Here is a 12,208-nt window from a genome sequence, read left to right as displayed (position 1 = left end):
GCTAGTTTGTTATTTTCTTGCTTTGTACTATGAGAAACATCAACATCTCAGCATTCTAAAAACAAGTGTCCATTTTCTTTGTTCACTGTTTGGTTTGGAGATTATAAAATATGAATACCTGAGCCATTAAATATGTATTGACACATTATGCACTGACAACAGAAAATATTTTGTATTTAATTGTATGCTGCTTCCATCTCACGATGCACAAGCCAACTCGTGAAAATAATATAGTGGGTGTTAGTTTGATGTGTCAGGTGTGTGCTAAGTTTTATTGGTAAAAGAGGAGCAGATGCCAAGTGTGCTGGGTTCCACTAGTTCATGTACTTGTGTTTCAGAGATAGAGACAGGAGATCATTTGAGCCAAGGAGGTAGGTGCCATCTGGGTAATATGTAACATGACACTGTGTCAGGGAGAAAAGGCAGAGGAAACTTGAGGCTGAGTGACAGAGGAAACATAGTGCTTACATGCATTGACTTTAAAGCTCCATTCCCGTGTCTGTTTTATTAGGCCTGTTGAATGTGGTGGTTGTAGGTATGCATCACCATATCCAGCCTCACAGCAATATTAATGGTTGCAAATGACTAACTTCTCTTTTTTTTTTTTGCAAGGTTTTTTGATCTTTTTGAAAAGTGTGATGGCTATAAGTCAGGGAAGTTAAAACTCAAGAAGCCAAAGCAATTACAGGCAAGTTTTGTTGTTGTTATTTGCTTTTGTGTATACTAAATTTAAATTTTTTATGGTGAAATTATATAAAAATTCAAACTCTTTATTAACATACATAGGAAGTCCTGGATATTGCACGGCAGCTTCTTATGGAGCTGGGACAAAACAATGACTCTGAAATTGAAGAAAACAAGTCAAAACTTGAACAACTTAAGACTGTGTTAGAAATGTGAGTACCTTTTGGCACACTTCAGTTTTCCTGTTAGGTTTATGGGATTGTCATTTGTTCTAGTCAGGGTTACTACAGCTGCAACAAACACTATGAGCAAAAGAAGCTTGGGGAGAAAAAGGTTTATATGGCTTACAGATCCTGAATCAGAGTCTATTGAGAGAGAAAAAGCCAAGAACTCAAACCAGGCAGGAACCTAGAAGCAGGAGCTAGTGCAGAGGCCACAAGGGTGACTGCTCTCTGGCTTGCTCAGCCTGATTGCTTATAGAACCCAGGATCACCAGCTCAGAGTTGTACCAGCCACAATGGCCCGGGACCTCCCCCATCAATCACCAATTAAGAATATGACCTGTAGGCTTGCTTACAGCCCAATCTTAGGGAGGCATTTTCTCAACTGAAGTTCCTTACCTTCAGAAGACTCTAGCTTGTGTCAAGTTGCTATAAAATAAAACTAGCTACCACACCAGTTTTATTTCTTTCAGTGTGTTCTTTCAGTTCTTTATTAGTACAACTGGAGAAAACTGAAACTCTAATCTGACAATATATTATACTGATTATTGCTGCTTTAGTTTTCTATTAATTTTGGTGAGGAGAAAGAAAGCAAATGTTGTACTTGGGCCTTCTGGAGTACTTAGAATGAAGATCACTGCCTAACTGAATCCTAGATTTAGCCTTATTTAGGTACAACAGTTTGAACCATTCAATCAAAAATTGGTCAGTATTTCTGTTATGAATGTTACATGAATTTATGTACCTATATCCTTTATTTAATGATATTTAAATTGTGCTTTATTTTAAAACATTTTAATTCTATTTTTGAGAATTTCCTTTGTCTATATAATGTAATATTATCATATATACTTCCCCATTTCCCCTCCAGCTACCCCCGTTCTTCACTAACACATCTCCCTCTCAACATCGTGTTCTCATTAAATTCCATTAGTGCTGACTGTATATGCCAATGGGCCTGGGGCATCTGGGGGAGCATGGGAATCCTGCCCATGCCCATACTCTAAAAAGAGAATAATTCTCCCCCCTCAGAAGCCACCATCTACTATCTAGCAGCAGCTCCTCAGTGAGTGATGGCGGGGCCTGGAGTACACCTCCTCTACCTAAAGCCTAAAGCTTTTTTTTTTTTTTAGCTATTTTTAAGTATTTTAAGCTATTTTAAGTATTTTTGAAGACTCAACCAAGGCAGTACAAGAGAATTAGTTTTTATTCATACATTTTTGTTTTTCTTGTGGAAGTCAATCACTACTTCATTAATATTTTACAATCCAATTGACATTTTCTTTTTCAGGTATGGTCATTTTTCTGGAATAAATCGTAAGGTCCAATTGACTTATCTCCCTCATGGCTGTCCTAAAACGTCCAGTGAGGAGGAAGGTATATCATTTTTAACGCCTATTGCAATTATATGTATGTAATGACTTACTGTATGTTGCTAACTTGGGCTATTTCCTGCTCAGTAGCCTTTGGGATTTGTGTGCTACATAAAAAATAACTAAGATGAGTAATTTTGTTAACTATGCTTCTGTCCTTTAAATAAAGATATTTTTGGTTTATTTTTGAAATTATAACTTAATTACAACATTTCTCCCTTCCCTTTCTTCCCTTCAAACCATCTCAAATACCCATTTCCCTACCCTTCAAATTCTTGGCCTCTTTTTTTTTTTTTATTAAATATAAACTGTTCAGACCATATGATGTTACTTGTATGTATGTTTTTATGGCTAGCCATTTAGTTTCTCGGGAAGACCCTCTCCTCCTGCTCCCAGCCTCACTTAGTTATCGGTCGATCTCTGTGTAGGGTTGAGGTCCTGGGCTTTTTCTCATCCAGTTTTGTGTGGTCCTCTGTGTCATCTCTCTTCAGCTTAGGTTGGGGCAGCCTTGTTTTTGAGACTTTATGGGCGACTTCTGCTGTTACTGGAGACAGTTTCCTAGGAAACTCCCTGAGCCTCTGGCTCTTAGAATCTTCCTGGCCCCTCCTCTACAATATTGCCTTTGGTGTGGGAGTGTTTTGTAGATGTATTCTTTGGGAGTGAGCTCCACAACTCTGCCTTTCGATTGGTTGTGGGTTTTTGTAGTGGCTTCCATCTGTTGCAAAGAAAAGTTTCCTTGATGGGGGAAAGGACTGCAGTTGTCTATAGGTTTAAGGACAGATGTTTACAGATTGTTTATGCTGGTGTGGTAAATTAGTGCTTGGAGATTCTCCTTCAATAATCATGATTTCATTAGCACTGAGTAGTTCCCAGTATTAGGCATGGTATTCCTCTTGTTGAGCTTGTTCTAAGTACAATTAGAGAGGTGTTGGTTACCACCAAGGTATGCATGCCACTACTGCACCTTAGGGTTATTGTGCTATGCCAGTCATCGATGTGGATCTTAGGTGTCACAGCAAGTTCTTAAGGAAGAGTCTTTCAGGTCAGTTCCAGCCCAAGGGTTTCTATGCCCTGCATCTGAAGTGCATGGTGTCTTAAGCAATAAGGATTTATCGTCCACCTCTGAGAGTGACCGAAGACAATAGTATTAGGCTGTGCATTTTGGGAGTTCCCTGGAGAGCCTCGGCCAAAAGAGACTTCAAATGACTCAAAAGAGAGCTTCTCATGTCTGATATTGAGGGTTTTTAGGTGATCTTTGGCTCTTGGAGGGAGCATTGTCAGCCCAGATGAGAAAAGTTCATTAAAACTATATATATTTATCTATGTAAGAAATTACTTGCATTATAGGCCTATTTTGAGGGTAGTGGTAAATAGTAGTATGATTGTGGCTTTTTCAGATAGCCTTTTCATTATTTATCCACTTCCCTCCTTCATCTATGTTTGCCTCCCTCCTGCATCACTAAAGAGCGCCTCATTTTCCCGTCAGGTCACTTGTGTTCTGTTATTTCCCCTTTTCTTCCTCCAACCACATTCTGTATTCATTTCCCTCCTCTTCCCTAAGGAGCCCTATCTTGTCCCATTTCCACTACAAGGAATCTCATAAAAGTAGGTTTCAATTTTTTTCAATTTTAAGTAAGAAATATGTTTTATTATTTTGCAACTCCTCAGGGTTATTTCAGAGCGCCTTTTACTTACAACTAACTGAGTTAAATGTGCTGTGAAAATTGTGAGCAGAGCAGGGAGGGCGAGAGAATGGTTCTCTGCAGGACATGGAGACCTACTTCCTAACTGACTGAAGAAGACTTTAAAGCTCCTGGAAGAGCAAAGGGCACTCCTGAAGGAAGCCGCAGTCCATACTGAGGCACATTTAGAGAAGAAAATGATTTGCATATAGGCCAAATTCCACTTAAAAAAACAGAGCCCAGAGTAAATATTAAGACTGAGATAAATGTTTAAACATTTGCTTGAATGAAACAAGGTGAACATTTGTTTTATCACTCTCTTCTTTTTAGATAACCGAAGAGAGGAGCCGTCCTTACTTCTGGTTCTAAAATGGGGAGGAGAACTAACTCCAGCGGGCAGAGTTCAGGCTGAAGAGCTGGGAAGAGCCTTTAGGTGTATGTACCCTGGAGGTCAAGGTAAGTGCTGTCATTTGATTAAGGCTGGACCCTTGGCTTCTACCTTGTGGTCTCATTAAACATTTGCAGAACTACAACAAAGCAGGCATATAGCTTAAGTGATTTGAGGCCTTATTTTCAGGAGATTATGCAGGATTTCCGGGTTGTGGCTTACTCCGATTGCATAGCACCTACCGACATGACCTCAAAATCTATGCTTCTGATGAAGGGCGGGTCCAGATGACTGCGGCTGCTTTTGCAAAGGTAGAGACAGCTTTATACTTATTATAATTTTTATCAACTATTTCTTGGAGACTTCTACCAAGGCAGTATTTTAATTGCAATTAAAACCATTACTGACAAAGATGAAGTATGATATTAGTAAAGTTAATATGTGATGAGTAGCTTATGCATGATGAGATATAGCATTTCATAAAATTACTGTGATGGCCTGTTACTTTACATATGTTTAAACCATTGACTTTTTTTAAATTTTTTTTGTACTTAGGGTCTGTTGGCTCTAGAAGGAGAGCTTACCCCCATTCTTGTTCAGATGGTGAAAAGTGCAAATATGAACGGCCTCTTGGACAGCGACAGCGACTCTTTGAGTAATTGTCAGCAGCGTGTGAAAGCAAGGCTTCATGAAATACTTCAGAAAGACCGAGATTTTACAGCCGAGGACTATGAAAAGGTAGGTCTCAGCAGGCTCTTGGCTCACCTGGAGTTTGTGAAATTCATCTGTGCTCTTGGTATTTCCACAGGTCATTAGTAATCTTTGCTTTAGAGTCGTCTGTTTGAGGCACTGGTATGTTTTTTGTGTAAAGAATGACATAATAAATATTTTAGGTTTCCTGAACGTGTTGACGTTACTTTTCCTGTTGCTATGATCAAATGTCCGAATACAAGCGATTTAAGGAGGAAAAGGTTTAATTTGGTTCACAGTTCAAAGTTGCAGCTCATCGTGGTAGAGATGATGCAGCAGCTGGAGGTTGAGGCCGCTGAGCACACTGCGTTCACAGTCAAGAGACAGAAATGAATGTTCACCCTCAGCTCCTTTCCGCCTTTCTTAGTTTTATCCTTAGACACTGTTAATTATAACACAAGAATGCTCCTGGTTACTGACTCTGTCCTGCAGCATTACTGAATGTATCAGGCCTAACAAGCTTTTGAGTTTCTTGGAGTTTGTTTTTCATTCTTTTTCTTGACATGAGGAATTCAGCTTCAAAACAGTTGAGCTTGCTGACACAATTCATTTCTATACCTGGCTTCATGGAGAGTGTCTTGGATTTTTCTGTCTATAGAATAATGTAATTTACAAGAAGGGTAATTTTGGAGCTCACACATTTTACTGTTTTCTCTCACCTAATTGCTCTGGCTAAGACTCGCGGGACTGCGCTGGCTGATGGTGGCACAGGGGTCACCTCCCTCTTCCAGCTCTTAGAGGAGACACTTTGAGCTTTTCCCTTGTCAGTCTGCACAAGCCTTTAGTTTGTTAAAATAAGTTCTTTTATACCCAAGTCACAGAGATTTTCTTGTTAAAGATTATTTAATTTTTATTACTGATTTACTTTTTTGAGATTATTTTATAATGACTTGATTTCCCCTTCCCTTTCCTCTGCCCAAACCCTCCTATATACCTTTCTTGGATGCTTTTCTTCCCCTACTGAGGTGAACATTAGGCCGATGTGTGGTGGTGTTCAGTGTTCATGTGTACTGACCCTCCATCACACCCTTAGGATAAGTCTCACCTAAGAATGTCATAATGACATATAATCTTCCTCATGTGATGTTGTGCTTGTTTTGCCAGGTTTTACTGAGGAGTTTTATGTTTATTTATCAGGGATATAGATCTGTAAATCCTTTCCTCCCTGCCTTGTTCTGCTTCCCTTTCCTTGCCCCTTCTTTCTTTCTTCCTTGTTGGGTCTTGATATCAGGTAAATGCTGATCTTGTGGATGAATTTGGAATGTCTCTTTCCTTTTCAGTGTTTGTGGGATAATTTGAGATGAATTGGTGTCAGTTTTAAAAATCTATATAGAACTGAGCAGTAACAGTTTCTAGTGTTAAACCTCTCTTACTTGGCAGATTTTTGTTCCTACTTGTATCTTTTTTTTACAGCTTAAATTGACACCTTTAATAGGTTATAATTTTTACTATTATACTATATTAAAAATTGTATTTTATGCAAATGATCACAGTTAAGAAGGTTTAGCTATAATTTAAAAGTTTTATCACACACTGTCTATTTTGCCGTATTTCTCTGTTTAACATCTTTGCTCTCATAAATTCAAACAACAATCAGTAAAATAATAAAGTGTTTTTTCTTTTCCTTTAAGAGATATTTCACCTTTTGAATATGGCTTATGCACTGAAGATCTGTAGAAATTTTTCTGATCTTCTTATATCTGACATATTCAGAGTGAATACTGTACAAGTAAAATCTGACTTCATTATGTCAATAATGTAGACACATTTGTAATATAACAGAACATTAAGTGCATCGGATCCTACCTTGCCAGTGTCTCTTCTGCTTTGGCTCCTATCACTTCCATCATGACATTTTTAGCCTCTTTTGTGTGGCTGCCTTGGTGGCGGCTCTAGTTATACCAGTTACTCATTTGAGACCTGTTGTGTAGTTTCTGTGTGATACTCTTTGATGTTTGATTATGCCTCAGGAATCTCTAGGGACTTAGTGTTCTTTTTCCCTCTTACGGAATGACTCATACAGCCAGAGAATCCCACTAGCCCAGCACACCTGTTCTGCACACCACCTTGACAGTGGCGCAGCGCTGCCAGTGCTCATTCCTCGTGAAGGTGTTATTCACTACTGTTTGCTTCAGGTTTCCTGTGTTTTTATGACTCCATTTTGATAGATGTTATTTATCTGAAGCTTATCCCACTCTGGGATTTATAGATTATATGCGTGATTTTTCATAGTACTCCCTAGTGAACTTTTATATCTCTAGTCTAAGTGTCTCCATTTCCGTTGTGATTTTATTTATTTGATATTCTTTGTCTCTCTCTCTCTATTGCTTTTGCTAGCTAAAGCCTGTCCAGCTTCTTTTAAAAATTCAAACATTTATTTTATTGTTTTTACATAAAAAAAGAGTGTTTTACCTGCATATGTTTGTGCACCACATGTGTGCCTGATACCTGCAGAGGCCAGAAGAGGGTGCTTGATGCCCTGGAACTGGGATTAGGGAATGTTGTAAAAGCTGCATGTGAGTGTTAGAAATTGAACTTTGGCCTTCTGAAAGAGAAGCCAGTGTTCCTAACTGCTGAGTTAACTCCAGCCTATCTCAAGCTTTTTTGTTCATGTACTGTAAGATTTTGTTGATGATAATAAGTTGATTTTGAGATAACTTTATCTTCTTTATTTTTATTTGTTCCTTCTATACATCTGAGCAAATCATCCTGGATTTCTTTAAATCTGTTTAACAAAGACATTTTTCTTAGCCACCCAGTTAACTGACTGATCTGTAATCTGTTGCTTGGTTTGGTTTGCCTCTAATACATCCTTTCTTTCTTGACTTCTACATACAGACTGTTTACCATACATTTACCTTTGTGAAACCGGGACTGCATTTTGAGCCTGGTGCTCTTAGTTCAGCAATATTGGATTTCTCCTCAGCATCTCTTTAGAATCAACAAATATTTCCAATACAGAGAAACCAAACCTTTGTCTTTTAACATCAGGCTCAAGTTCTTCATCACTGGCCATTTTGTTTTGCTTTTATAATTCTTTTTGACTTTGTTGTCTTTTGGATGCTGTAAAGAATAAAAACAGCTTTTCTCCGTGGAGTTTTCACTTACCTCCAGCAGTTACATTGGTCAAAAAAACACCTAGACCGCTATAATCTAAACTGCAATTTCTCTTTGTATTTTTTGTATTTGTAGAAACCTACTACACTTGGCTAAATATATTGCCAAGGTAAATGTTAAAAGTTGAATTTATAATCACTACTGATTATTGGCTTTCGTTGAATTGGAAAAAAAAAAAACCTTTTTAGTAAAGTCTAGTAGCATAGAGGTTAATAGTATGAGTTCTGCATGCAGCCTTTCTATGATTGAATCCTGTTCCTTCTTATGCTAGATACTTCATCTAAGCAAATTACTTCACCTCGTTAACTCACAGGGGAAAGATGATGATGATTGTAAATGCCTAGTATAATTAGATGTAGGTATATGTCAAGTGGTTAGAACCATATTTGCACATAATAGCAATCATCAAATTCTCATCGAATCTCATCCTTTAATTTAGAGTACTTCTGATTTTTTCTGAAGGTAATCTAATTTTAGTTAAAGTTTAATATTGTTTCAGCATGAAATTCTGAAACTTTCACACCCCTTTTTTAACATACAGATCATATTACTATATGCTAAATCTCTTAGTGTATAGAATGTAATTATTTTCCCAGCTCTGGAAAGGTCTATATTTGTTCTCTTGGATAATGGTACATAACCATTTAGAAAACACTTATCTTATTCATTTGTAGCTTACTCCATCTGGAAGCATTTCTGTTATCAAGTCAATGCATTTAATTAAAAATCCAGTGAAAACCTGTGACAAAGTATATTCCTTGATTCAAAGTTTGACTTCTCAAATCAGACATCGTATGGAAGATCCCAAATCGTCCGGTAAATATTTTTTCTTAGAATGTAAAACAGAAAGTACTGTCCTTTTTTTGGTAAACATTTAAAATAAGGTGTAATATTATGATTCCAAGTCTCTTATTTCAGTTTTGGTTGTAGTATGAATTAGTGTATCTATCCAGCAAGGAATAATAGCTAGGTTATGGCCATTTTATCTATGATAGTAAGAGAAAGACAGTAAAATCCTTTTATTTGATTATTGAGTTGTTTAGCATTCCTAGGTGTTAAAGCAGAGAATAGGTAGCACAGAAAGAAGCAGAAACTCTGTTACGAGGTTAGTTGGAAATTGTTGACCTTTTACATTTCTTGGTGATGAAAATGGTTCATTCATACTACTCTCAATATTTAAGACTATTTCATCCAAATACAATCACCTATTCTGTTTAGTTATAGGAATTTAGAAAAGTAAAGTATTTAAATTTTAGAATAGAAAGCATATTAATTCAGAGAGTTTTGCTGTAATTCTTGGTATCAAAATCTGTAACATATGTAAAAGATTTCATAATTGAATCAGGCTCCTAATCCAAGTGCTTAGACTAAGTACTTACCCAAGCCTGTAACAATCCAGTGTATGTGGTATATGTGGATAGCAGTACTTTCTAGCTTCTTAGATAGTCTTTTTCTTTATAAAGTTTTCTAATTATAGGAAACCAATCATGGCAGCACATAGTTATCACAGCAGTAGAGAGGCTGAACAAGAAGAATAAGGAATCCTAGGCCAGAGGAAGCTACAGAGAATACTAGTAAACTTTAAGATATGTTACTTATCAGATTTTTAAGTTGGACATACTAAAAATTGTATGTTGTTTTAGATATTCAGCTGTACCATAGTGAGACTCTGGAACTTATGCTGCGAAGATGGTCCAAGCTGGAGAAAGACTTTAAAACAAAGAATGGAAGATATGATATTAGTAAAATCCCCGACATATATGACTGCATCAAATATGATGTTCAGCACAACGGTTCCCTGAAGTTAGAAAACACAATGGAACTATATAGGCTGTCAAAGGCATTGGCAGACATTGTTATCCCTCAGGTAAGTCACTCTTAGGAGATAACTTTGTGCAATTAGCATTGGGAACTTCTTTCCATATTAATAAAACTGTCTGATTATATGTTAGTCATCAAAATTCTCATTATTGTTGCTATTATTCTCATTGACTGATTGGTATGCGTAGAACCCAACAAACTAACTTTTTATTTGGAAACCTAGACTCTCATTTCTTTCACTGCCTTTTTACATATTTTACACTCCTATAACTAGAACTCTGTTTCTTACCAAGATTAGCAGTGTGTGAAAATTTCATTATACCTTGCTAAATCAAATTTCAAACTATTTTTTTCTTGATTATTTTTATTCCAGCGTTTTCCTTTAATTTGCTAATACATTTAATTTATGTCTATATACCTTTGTGTTTATATATATTAAGCCATTATATTAAGATTTATTGACTGAATTTAGAAAACTTAGTGCACCATATGGTGGTGGCACATGTCTTTAATCCCAGCACTTGGGAGGCAGAAACAGGCAAATATCTGTGAGTTTGAGGCTAGCCTAGTCTACAAGAGCTGTTCCAGGACAGGCTCTAAAGCTACGGAGAAATCCTGTCTGTCTCGGAAAAAAGAGAGAGAGAGAGAGAGAGAGAGAGAGAGAGAAAGCTAACTTAGTTTAATTCATTCCTTAGTCTGATTTCTGTTGATTCTGTTGATAGGATAAAACACTAGCAGAAAGCAACTTGGGGAGGAAAGGTCTGTTTGTCACTTATCAGTCGCAGTCCTTTGAACAAAGTCAGAGCAGGAGCTTAAGTAGGGCAGAAACCTGGAGGCAGGAACTGGAGCCTAGACCATGGAGGAACACTGCTTATCGGCTTGCTGGTTTGCGTTCTTATATACCCCAGGACCACCTGCCAAGGGATAGTTGTACTATTCTACATCAATCATCCATTATAATATGCCCTACAGGCCAGACTGTTGGAGGCCTTTACTTACTCAGTTGTAGTTCCCACTCCCGCTCCTCAGATGTTTCCAACTGTTATCAAGTTGATCAAAAACAAAACAATCAGAAAGTGCAGCAAGTGACCTTTCTGTATTACTCTGTATTAAATAGACATTTTTGTTATTTATTACTGTCATGGACTTTTAAGATCTCTTATGTATGGTGGGGTTTGCCATCTGAATCATTGAGGATTTTTCGCTTAGTAGAAATGTCCCAGAATGATCCCGTACAGGGGAGGTTTGATAGTTTCCTCCATCTCCCACATTCCCCTACCTTTCTGCCTGGGTCCCCACTGTGCTCCTTCCTTTTGCCTTTTCCCCTCTTGCCTTCTTTACAAACCAGAGTTTTTAAAGTTTTATTTAATATTCATACATGCATTTTAACAAAGTCTAATTTCCAATCATCTTCATCAATTTCCCCAATACCTCAGCACTTTTCTATCCAGTTTCATATGCTCTCCTTTTAAAACCTTCCCACTGGTTCCGTTTAGCACTGCTTGCATGCACGTGGGTGTGGGGCCATCTACTGGAGTGCAAGTAGCTTCTCAGGACCCAAGTCCTGAAGTCTGACTCTCTCTTCCCCAGCAGTCACCAGTTGCCAATAGCTCCTTAGACAGGGCTGGCTTAATGAGCCTCTCCCCAATCCGTGCTGGAGTTTTGACCTGCTATCTACAACAGTTGAGCTCAGCTGAGGAATATTGAGAGCTATATTAATTGATGAATATCAAGATAAGAATTGAGAAGGGAATTTAATATTGTGTCTATTTAGTAGAAAGATAGTGGAAGGTTTTCTCCTATGGTCAGGTCATCCACAGGTTTTTGGCCCAGTTGGAGAGCTTCATCTTGCACACACACCTTTAAAGACAATCAAAGCGTTGTGTCTCCATGGCATTCATGCTACTGCTGCGTCACGCTAGTCATTAATAGTAGACCAGATGTTCCATTTAGATTTCAGATCACTTTCTAATACGTGATTTTGAAGGATATCATTCATTAAACCTTGTTGCAATTAACTTGCTTTCTTAATATTTTACATTGCATTAATTCTTTATAAATCTAATTAACCCATAGTGGTTATAGATGACAAATTTTATTTATTATTTTATCTCAGCTTTGCTTACCACTAGTTTAAACCTGAGTAATATTAGACAAAGGCTTGTTTCTTTT

The 12,208-nt window shown here is 37.5% G+C and overlaps 1 protein-coding gene across 16 annotated transcripts in view; it reads left to right on the top strand.

Moving 5' to 3' along the window:
• The window catches only part of Ppip5k2 (diphosphoinositol pentakisphosphate kinase 2), a 58,562-nt gene that overhangs the window by 19,185 nt on the left and 27,169 nt on the right, over window positions 1–12,208 (top strand). For 12 of the 16 annotated variants that reach the window (XM_005361346.2, XM_013351600.2, XM_026786074.1 and 9 more), the window contains 8 exons: window positions 613–688; window positions 787–896; window positions 2,197–2,282; window positions 4,291–4,416; window positions 4,538–4,659; window positions 4,904–5,086; window positions 8,890–9,031; window positions 9,859–10,082. In XM_005361346.2, coding sequence (XP_005361403.1) covers window positions 613–688; window positions 787–896; window positions 2,197–2,282; window positions 4,291–4,416; window positions 4,538–4,659; window positions 4,904–5,086; window positions 8,890–9,031; window positions 9,859–10,082 — 1,069 coding nt within the window. The remainder of the gene's footprint in view (window positions 1–612; window positions 689–786; window positions 897–2,196; window positions 2,283–4,290; window positions 4,417–4,537; window positions 4,660–4,903; window positions 5,087–8,889; window positions 9,032–9,858; window positions 10,083–12,208) is intronic. The other 4 variants (XM_013351601.2, XM_026786073.1, XM_013351597.2 and 1 more) reach the window with 1 other exon arrangement.

Source organism: Microtus ochrogaster, linkage group LG4 (genome assembly GCF_000317375.1).
Source record: "Microtus ochrogaster isolate Prairie Vole_2 linkage group LG4, MicOch1.0, whole genome shotgun sequence".
NCBI classification, from domain to species: domain Eukaryota; kingdom Metazoa; phylum Chordata; class Mammalia; order Rodentia; family Cricetidae; genus Microtus; species Microtus ochrogaster.
Note: the sequence above shows the minus strand (reverse complement) of the source record. Positions and strands in the feature narration are given on the sequence as shown.